Source organism: Choristoneura fumiferana, chromosome 6, assembly GCF_025370935.1.
Source record: "Choristoneura fumiferana chromosome 6, NRCan_CFum_1, whole genome shotgun sequence".
NCBI classification, from domain to species: Eukaryota; Metazoa; Arthropoda; class Insecta; order Lepidoptera; family Tortricidae; genus Choristoneura; species Choristoneura fumiferana.
The window spans coordinates 15,417,938-15,434,197 of NC_133477.1; the positions used below are offsets into that span (position 1 = coordinate 15,417,938).

A 16,260-nucleotide genomic window follows, 5' to 3' on the forward strand; every position below is an offset into this window, starting at 1 on the left:
ATAATTAAGGTTTGCTCCTGTTAGCTCATGAGCAATGTCCCGTTAGATGGCGCTGTTATCAATAGTTCCTTTTTTAGGTTTTTTTCGTAAATTATGAAGAATTATTTCACCAAAAACTAGTGGCGGGAGTATCTAAGCGTAACCGATTTTTTTGACCCCACACTCGAAATGAAATATTCCGCCAAAGCCGCAAACGAGGGTGTTTACTTTGAACGTCAATTGCGCCGTATACGGACACTAGGAGCTCACGCACACACTCAAATAGACAGCGCCAGCTAGCGAAAGTCTATTGCGACACTTAGCTACCCGATCGGGGTACTCCTTCGAGTAATATTCACATTTTTTTATCGAGTCACGAATTTTGTACTAACTGTACTTTACTCGAAAATTTTACTACGACCTATAAAATCTATAGTATTTTATGATAATTAGAAGCAGGGTCTTGGATAACTGTTCGCATATTATAACACGAGCCAAACGCCTTTCAAGTGGTCATAATATGTGTACGATAAATTGAAATACCGAGATTCTGACCACGGTTTTCTTGTCTTGGTTGATGGTCTTGCTTATTCAGGTTATATTTATAGTTACTTTTCGTAGTACTACTTTGCTAAGTGGTCATGGTCGTCGGTTGAAAATCGGTAGCAAATCTACAGGACGAGTTTCTTGGGAAATAGTGCGGTGGTTTGTCCTTACCTTCCACGCCGCAGAGCTGGAGTTGGAATTCGGTAGTTGGCAATAGAGAGCGCTGCCACCAGGCTCTTAGTCATCTTGTACGACACGCACAGAATGCACAGGCAATCAAGTTATCAAGGGCATCCGTAAAGCCAAAGTCCCTTAAGACACTGTTACACATGCTCTTTAGTAGCAAGAAAGCATGCTACTATTGAACAAATGCTAGCTAGTAGCATGTGTGAACAGGACATGCTACTATCGAGCATGCTTATTAGTGGCAGCTCGAGACGGGGTGGAAGGGGGAAGGTAATAAGCAAGTGTGAACGCGTTTGCTTCATCCAGTAACGAGCATGTGTAACAGTGCCTTTAGACATACCTAATATTTTTATGAACAGTGCTTCGTGTAAGCTCTTTCTATCAAAGAGGTAATAAAATCCATACAGAGTTTACTATCCTAATTATCATCATCATCATCACTCAATTTCTGTGGTAAGACTTTTGGTAGAAATAGTAATCATAAACTGCTAATATAATTATTAATAAGTTGCTAACCATGAAAAGAGTTGACGAAGAGTTTATCTAGCTTCTGCATCTGGATTTCTCAGTTCGTATATTAATTACTAGCTTAATCCTACCGGCTTCGCAGCCGTTGAAGAAAAAATCTACTCTGCTAGTGTAGGTATTCGAATTAAAAAAAAAACTTCTTGCACCTCTGCGATCCTCAAGGAATACGTTTGCCAAATCTCATGCATTTTTAGGCCATGTTTTGCCTTTATAGTATAAATAAATACTTACGAAATACTTACATACAGCAAAAGTTCACCCACTCGCCGATAACTTGCGCGATCAAATTGCGGTAAAAATTATCCCGTGCTAATTTTGTACCTACTTATCTCTATAAATTGATTTTGTTAGGATATCATAACCGATGATTTGGCACAATCAGCAGAAGACTACGAGCAGTTCCAAAATCATCTACACTCCCTTTGTTACCTTCGAGTCGAAACAGTTGTCGATTCGTATCATATAACTACCTATTGTAAGTATTATCTGCTAGGATTTTTTTCCATCCAGCAGGCTTGTAGTCGTGTGTACTGGATTATTTGCAGTGTTTCCTTTGGATGTTCGTGCGATGGAACTTGCGTTTTTTTTGCATTAGTTCCTTTACAAGACTTGAAGGAAAAACTGCGTTTATTTTTTTTGCCTTTGTTCCTTTCGCAGTAGCATCTTCAGTTCTTGCAAAGGTACAAAGGCGGAAAAATACGCAGTTCTTTCTTCAAGGTCTTGTGAAGGAACTAAGAACTACCGCAAATAATCCGTCGTACTTGCAGACTACGGCACGTTCAGTTTTAGCTGACACGTCATCATCGGAGGACAGATTTGCATCAAACCCAATTCGAAGCAGTCAAGCTCAGAGGTAGCTGAACAGTTGTACTTTGTCACAGCAAGCTACAGTGCTAAAATGAGCATTTCTAAAAAAGTTTGTACATTGATTTTTTCGACTCCGATTTGGGAAAAATTTACAGGTAGATAGAGTGAATCGTTCACTGAGTTTAAAATACATAGTCCCCGAAATGTCCCAATTAATTTGTATGGAAAGTTCCTTTTTGTTACCGCAAATCCATAGTTTTGGTAACAAAAAAGGAAATTTCCATACAAACCAATTGGGACTTTTGAGAGACTATGTTATTACGACTCAGTATCGTTCACTCTACATACCTGCAATTTTTTTATCACAAATAGGAGTCGCAAATCAAATGTACAAACTTTATTTAAAAATGCTCAAATAGTTTTTTTCACACCTCTCCTTCAGAAAAGTAACCTTTTCCTCCCTACCGAGAGGGAGCAAAGTACATTTTTCTGGTCAAGGCTTTTCTAAGTGATTTATTGCAAATTCAATTTTTTTAAGTTGATAATTGGAAGCCACGTCATTTTCTATACCATTTTGCTCCCTTGTGACACAAATAACTATTGTGTCACAAGGGAGCAAAATGGTGTATTTACGGCGAGGGCGTACATTGAATCCAGAATGTAGCGAAGGATTCTAAAGTAGAATCCTGAGCGTAATGAGGGATTCAAGTGTTAACGCACAAGATGAAAATAATTTTGCTCCCGAGTCGCTCATACAACTTTTTCACACGAGCATTTAAGAAACTTGAAAAAAGTAAATTCTAAATATTATTAAAGACAACCAGCATAGAAAATGGCGTGGCTTTACAATTATCAACTTCAAAAAATTGCATTGCAATAAAATACTTAGAAAGCCTTGAACAGAAAAGTTCCACTTTGCTCCCTCTCGTCAGGGAGGAAAAGTTACTTTTCTGAAGGAGAGTGTGAAAATAACTATACATGTCTCAAATACTAAGAGTAAAAAGGGAATGTATTTACTTTTGCTACTTTTTGAGCGCTCTGTGCCTGTAGGATCTCGGCTAACTAGTCTGACCGGGCAGTGGGTATAATTAATTTGTAATTTTCCCGCTGGTACAGTAAATCCACACAGACACCCCACACTTTCAGTCTACTCGTGACCACGGCCACTGTAATGTTGCCGAAACATCGAGGTAAATATTACTCGTGTGTTAGCGTGATAAAGTCCTGTGCGTGGTATTTTGATTAATTCCAGTTTCTTTTAATTTTATGTTGCTTTATTCCTCTCATCTGTCCAAGCACGCGAGCAGGCTGCAATTACCAGGCCCCATTACCCGTTCCGCCTGTGACAGTTGCAGTTTCTACCATACAATCTTTTCTTTGGGTAAGTAAATGCAGTATATCGCATTAGACAGCGTTTGAGAATAATTATCAGAATCAGGGCGTCAGGTCTGCTAGTGAACAACGTCGGCATTAGATTCAGCTAATACTTTGAGAAAAAAAAAAAGATATAAACTGTGATACAAGTTAAATATGCCCGCTGTCCAGTCAATCAACAAGCCAACCGTACAAGCAAATATTTTTTTTTGAGCTTGACGGTTAGTCAGTTTCTAGAACCTACAGTATTTAATTTTGCCTAGGTTTCTCTGCTGTCAACCGTGCGGCACAGTTAGATCTATGTGATACGTTCCTACATAATATAATAACATGCAGTACACGCCCTCCTCCACCTCCCTCCTCCTACATGAAATAATATATATATCACACAATACCTAATAATAGTTGTTGTTGTTGTTGTTTCTTTAAAAAAATAGCTCTGTCCATCGGAGGACAATTTTGCCAGTGTCTAGTAGTTTTTGCCGTTGTACGGTTAAAAAAATTCTAGAAAACGAAATATGAGAGGTAATGGTGGATGAACGATGACAGGCGCGAATAACCCTAATAATAGTTATATTTATATAGTAGGTATTTGTGACAGCTAGTCTAGCTTGCTGTGACATATACTATACATACATAATAACATATTGTTTTACATGGAAGAGAAGAGAGCGGGCGTGTATGTAAATTTATTGTATACATATTTCACATGGACGTAGTTGTGGGGCACGGTTCGTAGCGAAGAAGTAAAGTAAAAAATATTGTTATCAATTTATATGAGGTTCCGCAAATTAACAAGTTCTCTGTCCCGAAGCAATGTGCAGCGTTCTTTTGACACGTCGCCATAGTAATGATAAGGTAATATAATATTCCCGTAGCAATTTTCATTGTTAATCTAAATGTGGTCCAGAATAAAAATAATTATTATAATGTATGTAATAAAGTTTATTATTTATTGAAAGAACAACTCCATTATTTACATCACTGGTCATACAGCACATGTGCCTCATGGACATACCAGTAAAGCCACGCATCAAGGGTCAAGGAACTTGGTAACACCGAAACCACTCAATTATTCAAGTATTTATTTCGTTAATCTCTATCCACTCAAGACAAGATAGATACAATCGAACCAATCAAAAATATCACATACTATTACAAGTCTTTCTAGGTCAGAATAAAAGTATGTAAAACACATTTTTGAAGCATTATATTATACTACACTCGTTGTTCCGGGGGGTCAATAGTTTTGAGCGGCCCATTTAGTGAACGGCATGTCATCGTCTACTAAAAGTACAATTTATATGATATTGGAAAAATTGGAATGGTAGGTATCCGTTATCTCACTCCATATCTCGGTAATGCTGTATGCGGCATCCTATAACGCCATAGCCCACTCCATGTGAATTACTGTTCGGATCTGACAACTGTAGAGGCCTGTCGCTAGCACATCCTAATAGTGTATTTAGGGATAGACTCCAAATTCTGCTCATCTCATCTATATAGATATGTTGGCTGTGGTCCATGCCTTTCAAATGACCGGGTCCAGATGGGTTCGTGATCGAAAATCTGAACCAGCTATTATAATAGTAAAGACCTTTATTTCGGACAATATGGCCCAGATTTCATTCAAAACATTTCAGTCAAGCATATTGAGTGATTTTGAAAATTGACAAATTTGAAATTTGGGACACTAGATTGGATGAAAATAAATGTACAGGCAATAAGACAGTTTTGACCAACCTAACTTCTATACTTACTTAGTGCCTATAATGTAATGCAAACTCAAAATCAAACATTATTATGATGCCACTATAATGAAAGCAGTGACGCGAAAGATACAATTGTAAGCGGAGATCTTATAAAACTAGCTAATAGCGCGTGCACCTACCATGCAATAGTCCTAAATACAAAAGTCAAGGTACCAGAAGCTTAAAAATATATAATTTGTAATAATAGTTACACATAATTAAAAAAAGTAAGCTCACAATAAAAAATATCAATATATGAGCTTATACAATTCTTCTGATTTGGTTCTTGATTCTGGGTATCTGTATGCGAGATGTCATTTTACACGAGTTTCCTTTTCTTCTGAAGGGCAACCTGACAGTTCAGTAGCAATGACACTCGAAAAAGAACGCCATACTACCTACTACAGTTATCGCGGCCGGCTCAGTCAAGAATGTCTCTAAAGCTAGACATGAGCAAAGTCTAAACATGAGTGATATTATATCGATATGGATAGTCAATATTTAGTCATCCTGTGACATAGAGCATAACACCAACTCGTTTGTTAAAAAAATTGAACATATAATAATTCTACTATTTTTCTACTACAATGTTTATGTTTCACGCAGAAGAAATAAAACTATCGCGAAAAGACTTGTGCTAGCACGTTTACTAGTGATATATATTTTGCCCGCGGAGTTAAATATAAGCTGTAACAAAAAGGCCTTAGCAGGATAAAAAAAGGTCAAGTTCGAGTTGGACTCGTACATACGAAGGGTTCCGTACGTACAATGTTTTTAAAACAGTTCACTAATAAGTTTTAGCAACGCCTAGTAACCAAAAACGCTGGAAAAAAACGTTTCTTGTATGACAACTCCATTTATTTTTTTTTTACTTACTTTATTATTATATTGTTGTTATGGAGGCCACAGTAATACCTACATAATCTGTCAACATTTCAAGTGTCTAGTACACACAAACATGTATGCCTAAATGAGTAGGCAAAGCACACGAAACGTTACAGCTTCGGAGCCACTTTTAGCAATTTTAGGTTTTAAGTTTGACGAAAACGGTACAATAGTGACAGGTTGCTAGCCTGTGGCCTACGGTCCTCAGTCGCCTCTTACGACATCCACGGAAGAAATGGAGAGGTCTAATTCTAACCCATCACACGGGTAGCTATTACAGCTCAAGAGATAAAGCCCTGTGACAGACGGAGACAGACAGACAGACAGACAGACAGACAGCAGAGTCTCAGCAATAGGGTCCCGTTGGCCTAACTATAAAAACTAAATAATAGTTACGAACCAGTAGAAGACAGACAGACAAACACACAGACAGACAGCAGAAATCTCAGCAATAGGGTCCGTTGGCACCCTTTGGGTACGGAACCCTAAAAAGGAGAAGCAACTCCCGTCAGAATAAAAAATATTCCGATATAAAGGAAAAGAAAAGATTTATTCGTGACAACAGGAAAAAAATATACAAAAAATGATTTAGAAATGTGCATGTCACAAAGTGGTCACAAATCAGTCAATTTGTTTTATTTCAGATATTTTAAAAAATGACAACTTGGGCAAAGTTATCTCAAAGGTCAAAGTTGTACGTTTTATAGTACTTTATATATATGTACCCCTATTATCTCATCATTGATATACTGTAGTTTCATTCGACAAAATAAAAACTTAAGATTGGTTTTTTGGAATCTTTTTGTATTTTTTATTCAATTCCAAAATTTTTACTTTTACGGTCATCCCGTAAACCTAAATTGAAAATACAAACTGAAATAAAGATGCACAGAAAAAAACAGAAAATAAGACCATCACTGGAATCGAACCCAGGTCCTCGGTAATCCGTACCGCTTGCTATACCGCTACACCACTGATGGTCAAAAAATAAAACTACATACTGTTGGTATTCTTGTTTTTAGAAGCTCCACTAAAATTTCCACCCACGGAACGCTAAAAGAAAGATGCCTACGAAGACTTTTTTTTGTGTACATCATATTTATTTAGAACAAACTTTATAACACAGCGTTAATAAAAAATCAAACATAGTTAATCAGTCAGATATTCCTTAATTTCTTGCATATCAACATTCAACGTTTCTTTTTTCTTCACTTGAATATTGCATGACAGCACCTAGGCTATCAGCAATATAATGATTCCAGGCAAAATTATATGCAGTTAGTTAGCATTGAATCTGAAAGGAATTGTGTATTAATAAATACAGAAATAGTATTAGCAGACAGACTATAAATACCTAGGTGTACGAATAAAGTGACCGATGCTTTTTAGTTACAGCATATGGACGTAAATCAGACTATCAGTAGGTAAATCCCCTAATGTACCTACATACTGTGCACGCAACTCTGTCAGCGTAGAATTCGTTTATAAGCTATTCCGCGGGAATATTGCGATTAAAAAAAAACTACCCTATGTTTTTCTACGGACTCTCAAACTATCTGTATCCAAATTTCATCCTAATCGGTTCAACGAATTAGACGTGAAAAGGTAATAAAGAATTAAACAAACAGACTAACAAACTTTCGCATTATAATATGAGTGGGATTATTGTCTTATTTTAAGTCATCATCATCATCATCATCATCATCGGCCTATCTTAGCCCACTACTGGACATAGGCGTCTCCAATTGCACGCCACTGAGCACGACCCTCGGCCACTCTCATCCAGTTACTGTCAGCTACCCAGTGAAGATCATCGCTCCACCTAGTCTGAGGGCGTCCCTCGCCACGCTAGGCTTTTACTCGTTTACCTTAGCAGTTATCGGTTCTTCGGCTGATATGGCCGGCCCACTGCCACTTCAGTTTGCTTCAGTTTTAAGTAATCCTATAGAAATAGACGGACGGACAGCGTAATATCAAATTATCTGAACTATGTCTTTGTGACAAAGTTTCTCCATGTCTTTCATTGAATAAAGTTAGAATTCGGCAGCGATGACATACGACCATCATCATCATCATCATCGTCATTAAGATCGGTTTGTGAACAATACTTATCTTTTTTCAAAATATCCTGATATTGAATTTAGATTTTTGCTATTCCTTTCTGCCTGCATGTAAAATTTACAGAGATTAGTGATATGGAGATAGAGTTGTAAAATTAAATATTTAACATTGAATACCCTGGGTATTAAAAATAAACTGGCCAAGTGCGAGTCGGATTCGCGCACGAAGTGTTCCGTACCATTATCTATACAACATTAGACATTAGCAAAAAAAAACTTAAATATTTGTTTTATTCTGGTTTGAGTATTTGTTGTTATAGCGGCCACAGTAATACATAATCTGTAAAAATTTAAAGTGTCTAACTATTACGACTCAAGAGATAGAGCCCTGTGACAGACGGACGGACAGACAGACAGACAGACAGCGGAGTCTCAGAAATAGGGTTCCGTTGGCACTTTTTAGTACGAAACCTAAAAACTAAATAATAGTTACGAACCAGTAGATTTTATGTAGGTACCTACATAATAAATCCCATTTTTTCCTTATCTTAAATTTCAGCTTTTTAGGATAAAAGGTTTGGTGTGTGCGTTGGTAAACAATAATTAAAAAAAATGGGACAATGATGTAATGTTCACTTCGAAACACAGACAGACAGACAGACGGACAGACAGATGGACAGATCAACAGACGGACGGACGGATGAGCCGACGGAAAGGTACACAGACAGACTCACATACGCATAAAATTAACAACCTGTGTCACTCCTAACAGAGACAAATCTAACGATGCCTCTTCTGATCTCTTTTATCTTAACATGAGCTATTTCTCAAGACTCTGCTTCTAATTATCAATAAATACTTATAAATTTTAAAGGTCATAGTAAAATTTTCGACTAAAGTACAGTTGGTACAACTTTATTCACCATCATCATCTCATCATCTCAGCCGTAGGACGTCCACTGTTGACATAGGCCTCACCCACAGACCTCCAGTTGCTTCAACTGGCAGCAGCCTGCATCCACCGCGAACCTGCGGCTTTAACCAGGTCATCCGTCCATCTTGTTGGTGGACGTCCTACGCTGCGCTTGCCGATCCGCGGCCTCCACTCGAGAACTTTTCGGCCCCAACGGCCATCCGCTCTCCGTGCTATATAGCCCGCCCATTGCCACTTCAACGAGCTGATTCGCTTGGCTATGTCGGTGACCCTTGTTCTTCTACGTATCTCCTCATTTCTGATTCGGTCCGTAGAGAAACCCCAAGCATAGCTCTCTCCATAGCTCGCTGAGCAACTCTGAGCCTATTTATAAGGCCTAAAGTAAAGCACCACGTCTCGGATCCATATGTCATCACTGGACAATAATGATGTAGTGTTCACTTCGAAACACAGACAGACAGAAAGACGGACAGACAGATGGACGGATCGACAGACGGACGGACGGATGGCCGACCGAAAGATACACAGACAGACTAACATACGCATAAATTAAACAACCTGTGTCACTCCTAACAAAGACTTATTTTCTTGTCTCTGCTCTTGTCTTGTTGTTTGCTAAGATGCATCAAGGCCTTGTTGCATAGCGTGCGAAAGAAATGACCATACATACGCTCCAAAACCATAACCCCTGCCGTTTCTCACACTTATAAATAAAATAAAATCTTGAATCACTTCATAATAGAGTACATACAACATACTCGTACATATGCAGACAGACGGTGGAAGCGACTTACTTCTATGGAGTGAAAATGTTCACGACGCAACTAAGAGTTAGGGAAATTTGGCATGTTTTCGTAGTAGGTTGCTGCAGACCACAAGTTTGGTACACACGATAAGCCATACTTTGGCCACCCAGTAGGAATTAAATTCTTACAGCCCTGCCTCTGGTTCTTGTAACAAATATTAATGTTTCTGACAAAAATGATAAAATAAACATACCCGTGTATCCAATTACATAGGTATTCTTTTCATCATCGAATCGTACATACATAAATAGTTTAAGAGTTGCACTCTTGCTCATTTCCTCTCGTCCGCCAACTTTTTGACTTCTTGATTTGTGTTCAAACCATAATTATTCAAACATAATTGCTTTTGAATATCAATCTCATTGACTTGACGTTGTGACAAAAATGTATTATAATGACGTTTAAATTTTACTTATCTAGCCAGTTATAATAATAAAAAGGTACGAAAAACTACTTCGATTGTGAAAACCTTTTTATTCACCGAGCCTAGATTTAGCGGCCGTAAAAATGCCGTGATATGTAGGAATTTATTTGAGCCTCACTGTAAAACTTGATATTCATACATACACATGCAATGTATGTTGAATGTAGACCTTATTTTTTAACTAATTAGTTTAGTGATTACACCTAGCATCTTTTATTGTGAGAATAAATATGCTTTATTTAAATTAGTGGCGCTACTGTCTACGTAAGAGTAAATAACTAATATCTGTTCAGAATTTGTAAGTTGAATTTAAACCACTTGTCCTAGATCGAAGCACCGCATTATAATGTATGTAAAGTATGCAATGTTATAATTTTTGCCGAGGACTGGGTCTGTTACTTAAAAAAATATTATTTTAAATGTCAATTTTTAAAGTAACTTACCTATTTTTCGTCTTACTTACAGTTTGCGTCCTTGCATTAATCAGAAATAATAGTTTAGGCGTTTCAACTTCCGAAAATAACAGATTTAAAAACAAAAAAAGTAGTACTAGACTCAGAAACTTGAACTTGATCTCTCAGTGATCTCATGCTTTCTGCATTTAGTTGTCGTATTATCTGAGCCAAGGTGATGGTCACGTGACCACACGAAATAGTCGATACCTATTTACAATAGTTTGATTTGTGACATTGACTCACGCACCCATATAAGATGTCACTACATGCTCGCTGCGAACACTGTCAGTTGTACTCATTACAATGGTAAATGCATCAAAATTTACTGCATCACGCTGCACTTTTGATGCAATAAGTTACTTTTTTTTGGATTTTGCTTGAAGAGCATATCCATAATTTACTATTCTCAAAAAATCCTCTAAGAAAACATGTCCGTGGAAGCTATGCGGGGTGTCCGTAGGTTTGTATGGAAGAGCAACCCCCTTAATTTCAGCATTGCAAATATTCTTCAAAATTATTCTAATTTAAATAAACCCGCGTAGCTCACCATAAACTATGAATTACATTCGAGCCTACGCTACACTAGCGCCTCTAGTGGCAAATTCATACGCGATAGCCCTTATTGCGGTTTCTTCAGAAATTATGCTTAACGCCACCTAGTGAATTTAGTTAGAGCTACATAGTTGAGTTTAGTGTCTAGAGTACCTATAAATTTATACCGTGTTCACAAAAGCAACGTTCGTGGTTGCCGCTTTAGTTAACGTGTGTATCGATAGATGGCAGTGAAAACAAAAATTAAACCATGTTGTGCTGTGGCTGTGTCAGCTGAGCATGTGTAACCAACCATACACGTGTAAATAATATCAAGATAATATTAAGTATAATATAAAGTGTCTGGAAATTACTCCGGATATCGGAATATTATGTCATCACATTTGTGAGGTCATTGAAACTCAATGCAAACTGCGTCTGTCAATATCATCAAGCAAAAGTCCACTTTATGATGACGAACCTAATCATTTCTCGTGCTTTATGCCTTCCAATTGTAATATTAATTTTTCGAACTTATGTAAATTATTATAAATAAATGATGTGTAAAATGTTATATAGTAGGTAACCAATAAGTAGGCCTAGCAATGGGGAACTGACTGATGAGATGAACGTCGCACAACTAGCGCACAACCCATTTTACGAAACAAAAGTTGTTAGCTTTTCTTTTTTTTCTGCACAACTGTGTTATAAGTTTGACCTCTGTGCGTCTGTATATCTGTCTGTCTGAGGTTATTTTCTGTAATATCAAGTACCTTCCACAAATTATTAATAACCTAACCAATAAAAAGTTGGAAAACTCCCGACTTTGTCACTTTGTCACTTCCAAAGTTCAAATATGTCTAAGAACCATTGCTAGAAAACCTAATTTCAAGTAAAAAAAAAAAAACACATTCAAATCGGTCCACCCGTTAAAGATCTACGCAGCTACGGTGCCACAGACAGACACACAGATACACATAGCGGTTAAACTTATAGCACCCCTCTTTTTGCGTCGGGGGTTAAAAAAAGATTGATAAATCGGTAAAGGCGTTTTCAAGAGTTCTGACGTGAACAAGGCAAATAAGCAAATAAGGATCAATACCGATAGTAGGTAATACCGTAAGAGCGTTTTCACATTATCCGATCCGATCCGATCCGATATCGGTATCGGACGACGATACGATATCCGGGCAAGTAAAATGTATGAAATATGTACCTGTCTTTCACATTGTCGGATATCGGAGCCGACACCGATACGTTCACTGCACCATCGGACGCCCGTGGGCTGTCGGACGATAAAGTTTGGACGGGTGCTATGCGTGTATCTAAATTGTCTAAAGTCTCTGTAAAGCTTAATGGTTACTTGACCTGAAATGAATATTTCAGAATTAAATTATTATTAGGGTTCCGGAGCCAAAATGGCAAAACGGAACCCTTATAGTTTCGCCATGTCTGTCTGTCTGTCTGTCTGTCCGTCCGTCCGCGGCTTTGCTCAGGGACTATCAATGCTAGAAAGCTGTAATTTTGCACGAATATGTATGTAAACTATGCCGACAAAATGGTACAATAAAAAAATCTAAAACAATTTTTTTTAGGGTACCTCCCATAGACGTAAATTGGGGGTGATTTTTATTTTCTCATCCAATCCTCTAGTGTGGGGTATCGTTGGATAGGTATTTTAAAATATTCAACTTTAACTTATTATTCACTAACTATATCTACGTTCAGTGGAAGTGTAGAATGCTTCCACCGTCATAAATTAAAAAACCGGCCAAGAGCGTGTCGGACACGCCCAAAATAGGGTTCCGTCATCATTCATTCATATTCCAGCCTATATACGTCCCACTGCAGGCAGAGGCCTCCTCTCAGAACAAGAGGCTTGGCCATAAGTCCCACGCGGGCCCAGTGCGGATTGGTAACTTCACACGCACCATTGAATTGCTTCGCAGGTTTGTGCACGTTTCCTCACGATGTTTTCCTTCACCGCAAAGCTCGTGGTAAATTTCAAATGTAATTCCGCACATGAATTTCGAAAAACTCAGAGGTGCGAGCCGGGATTTGAACCCACGACCCTCTGCTTGAGAGGCGATAGGTCAAACCACTAGGCCACCACGGCTTCACCACGCCAAAGCAATATTTTTCTAAGGATTTCGTATTTTGTACGGAATCTTCAAAGTTTAGGTATATTTTATACCTTAGGCTGCTATTTAATCATAAACTACTAATAGTTCTCAAGCAAACTTAGTTGTACTTTTCCTTGAAAGTTTGTTAGACTTACTACCATCCTGATTTTTTACAAATTTTTCCACCCACCGGTTTAGATTTTAGAGGGGGGGGGGAGGGCTCGATTTTAATGAAAATTTGCACTTTAAAGTTGAATATTTCGCAAAAAAATCACTTAACTGAAAAATCGTTTCAGCAAACCCCTAATGATAAGACGGCGAAACTATAAGGGTTCCGTTTTTGCCATTTTGGCTCCGGAACCCTAAAAAGGACGTGTAAAAGTGCCCATTGCGGGCATTGCGGCCTATTTACTGAATAAATGATTTGAATTTGTCTCTGTGTGCGCAGTCCGATGCGTGGCGGCCATTTTGAGCCGGCCGTATCGCAATGATTTTGTCGGAAGAATGCGAAAGCAGCACACGGTGTCGGCTATCGGATGTCGTCTATCGTCGTCCGATACCGATATCGGATCGGATAATGTGAAAACGCTCTAATACGTACCCATTGTCCCATTTGTATAGGTAATAATGCTGGCTAAAATCTACTACTAGAAAATATTTTTTATCTTCTTGACAACTTCAAAGACCTTTCAAGGATAATAATAATGTTGACACACACAATACATGTCAAAAGTCCATCTTCAATCCAAACACAAGTAATCCTTTCCATAACCATGACTTAAAACTCCAAGAGCCCAAAAACAAGAAAATGAAAACGTGAAACCGCTAAGGTTAAAACAGACAGTGGCACTTCGCCTAGCAGTCAGATCCTTAAGTGCAAAATGGAACCTCACGGAAGAAGGTCCAGGAATCGGAGGAGATGCTACTCTGAGAGTTTCCCATCACCATCAGAGCAAGAGGAACAGCCCAGAGGAGGTTTCAGCATACTTGGTAGCATCCAGAGCATCTTCATCATGGCAAGCCTCATCGCCCTTATTTATATGATGCTGGAGTACCATTGCCAGACCTGCAAGGAGAATTGTGATCTGAAAAAGATCTCGAAGAGCATTGACGATGTTGTGGTGAATGTCCAATCTATGCTTAGTGTAAACCAAGGACGTCCCAATCCCAGTACCACTAAACCAAAGACTTGGAGCAAGAAAAATAACAAGTGCATCCATATCTAGCCTTTCCCAGTTGAATATACAATACATATGTTTTAATATGTAGTTTCGATGCAATATCTATTGGTTAACGAATAAACAAATTTGGTAGACAAACTTTATTATTTTGGGTCGAGGGAAAATAATCATGCACGCTTTTGTTTTACAGAAAAACCTTTACACTATGCAAGAGAAATACCGAGTGTTAGAAAGCAAGGTGCAAGTATTCTCGCAAGAATTGCCTAAAATAGAGGGGCAAATACAGACTCTGGAGGCGTTAGCTAAGTTAGTTGAAAATGGAGAATTCAGGTGGATTTATAATCACAATTCACCTCTACCAAGAGTCAAATTGTACCTAAGCAGTAGCGGGCCGATTCGCAATAACTTTCCTAATATGAAAAATAGTAACAAGTCTATGAACTGCATAAATTCTGTAAGAGCTTAGTTAACACAAAGAAAATAAAGCACAAAAAATCAGCGACCAATTTTATTGTTTCATTAATATCTCAATTAAATCTCACTTACAAAACCGGATAAAACAATTCATCAGAGATACTGCTGTTGTAACATTTATGAAAACATTTCGATAGTCTATTAGGAAATTTATCAAAACCGTATAGTCCTAGTCCTATGGGACTAAACGGGCAGCATTTGGAGGTTATCGTCGATATATTCGTAACAGGCTGTGATTTGCACTGCTGTATAAAATCTTCAACTGCTTTGTCAAAAGTGGTGCTTATGTCTATCATGTTTCTCGCTTGTATCGAAGCTTGCGCTTGAGCTATGGATTGTGATTGCATTGCTTCATCGTGTTTGATGGATGATTCTATCTTCGGAAGTTTGTCCAATTCCGCTTTGTATGGGATTTTGCCTTCGACTGTCAGAACTTGCAGTTCTTTGTAAAGGTTATCGTAGGCAGTGCCAATGTTGTTTACAGCGTCCTGCGAATTATAAAAAAAATAATTTAGGCTAAGCATTCATCAGAGATGTGCATGGAAGCAAACTGGCGTGCCAAGAATTTATCCTCCAATATGATAAGTGCATTTTCCTGGCCTTGCTCAGTCAGACATAATAGAGTGTCTATTAGAATCACCTATCACCTACATAGGTATATAGATTTTGCACCTTTCCACTCTATGACACTTAGATTTCTGTTGACGCATGTACTGACTGATGATGATTGCAAAAGTTTCTAATTCTTACCTTCAGTGTATATAAGCTTGTTTTCATATTAGTTAGTTCCGACTTCAGCATGAACCTCTCCCAGAAGTTTGTGGCCATATGCCCAACCACAACGACCATACCACACAACATTAGTGCTTCGGCGATTATGGTTTTAATTGACTTCTGTCGAGGCATTTTCTTTTATATAATGAAAGTCCTTCATTCTACGTTTCTAGAGTTACTTTAAATTTTGCATAATTTTCACATGGTGAAAATTATGTCACGCTATGCTTGAATCAATTAAGCACATGTCAAGTATGTCAGCAAAGAGTATGTCAGTCAGACAATGCTGTAGAGGTAGAGTGACACATTTCATGACATGTCTCATGTCTTTGGTTGTGCAAAAATGATCGTGATCTTACCATGATCTTACTGTGACCTTTCTATATAGGTACTTATACTCTTTGCTGTGACCCTTCTGCTGTGATCAGATCATAGTTTTTTT

General features: G+C 38.1%; 2 protein-coding genes and 1 pseudogene across 2 annotated transcripts; 2 read left to right on the forward strand and 1 right to left on the reverse strand.

Annotated features, from left to right (window-relative positions):
- The window catches only part of LOC141428718 (uncharacterized), a 6,877-nt pseudogene extending 4,845 nt beyond the window's left edge, over nt 1–2,032 (forward strand).
- Nucleotides 2,033–14,060: 12,028 nt separating this feature from the next.
- Nucleotides 14,061–15,068, forward strand: LOC141428690 (uncharacterized). The gene is made up of 2 exons (XM_074088696.1): nt 14,061–14,510; nt 14,761–15,068. Exons 1-2 carry the CDS (start codon nt 14,271–14,273, stop codon nt 15,034–15,036), a joined length of 516 nt encoding a protein of 171 aa, XP_073944797.1. The 5' UTR covers nt 14,061–14,270; the 3' UTR covers nt 15,037–15,068.
- LOC141428689 (uncharacterized) lies at nt 15,064–16,084 on the reverse strand. The gene is made up of 2 exons (XM_074088695.1): nt 15,795–16,084; nt 15,064–15,532 (listed from the first exon to the last, which is right to left on the reverse strand). The coding sequence occupies exons 1-2, from the start codon at nt 15,948–15,950 to the stop codon at nt 15,113–15,115; spliced, it is 576 nt and encodes a 191-aa protein (XP_073944796.1). The 5' UTR covers nt 15,951–16,084; the 3' UTR covers nt 15,064–15,112.
- Nucleotides 16,085–16,260: the final 176 nt, after the last annotated feature.

Coding starts and splice junctions, on each gene's coding strand:
- LOC141428690 (XM_074088696.1), top strand. CDS start 14,271: ATGGAACCTCACGGAAGAAGGTCCAGGAATCGGAGGAGATGCTACTCT. Junction 14,511..14,760: donor AGAGCATTGACGATGTTGTG/GTGAATGTCCAA, acceptor TTTGTTTTACAG/AAAAACCTTTACACTATGCA.
- LOC141428689 (XM_074088695.1), bottom strand. CDS start 15,950: ATGCCTCGACAGAAGTCAATTAAAACCATAATCGCCGAAGCACTAATG. Junction 15,533..15,794: donor CAAGCTTATATACACTGAAG/GTAAGAATTAGA, acceptor TATAATTCGCAG/GACGCTGTAAACAACATTGG.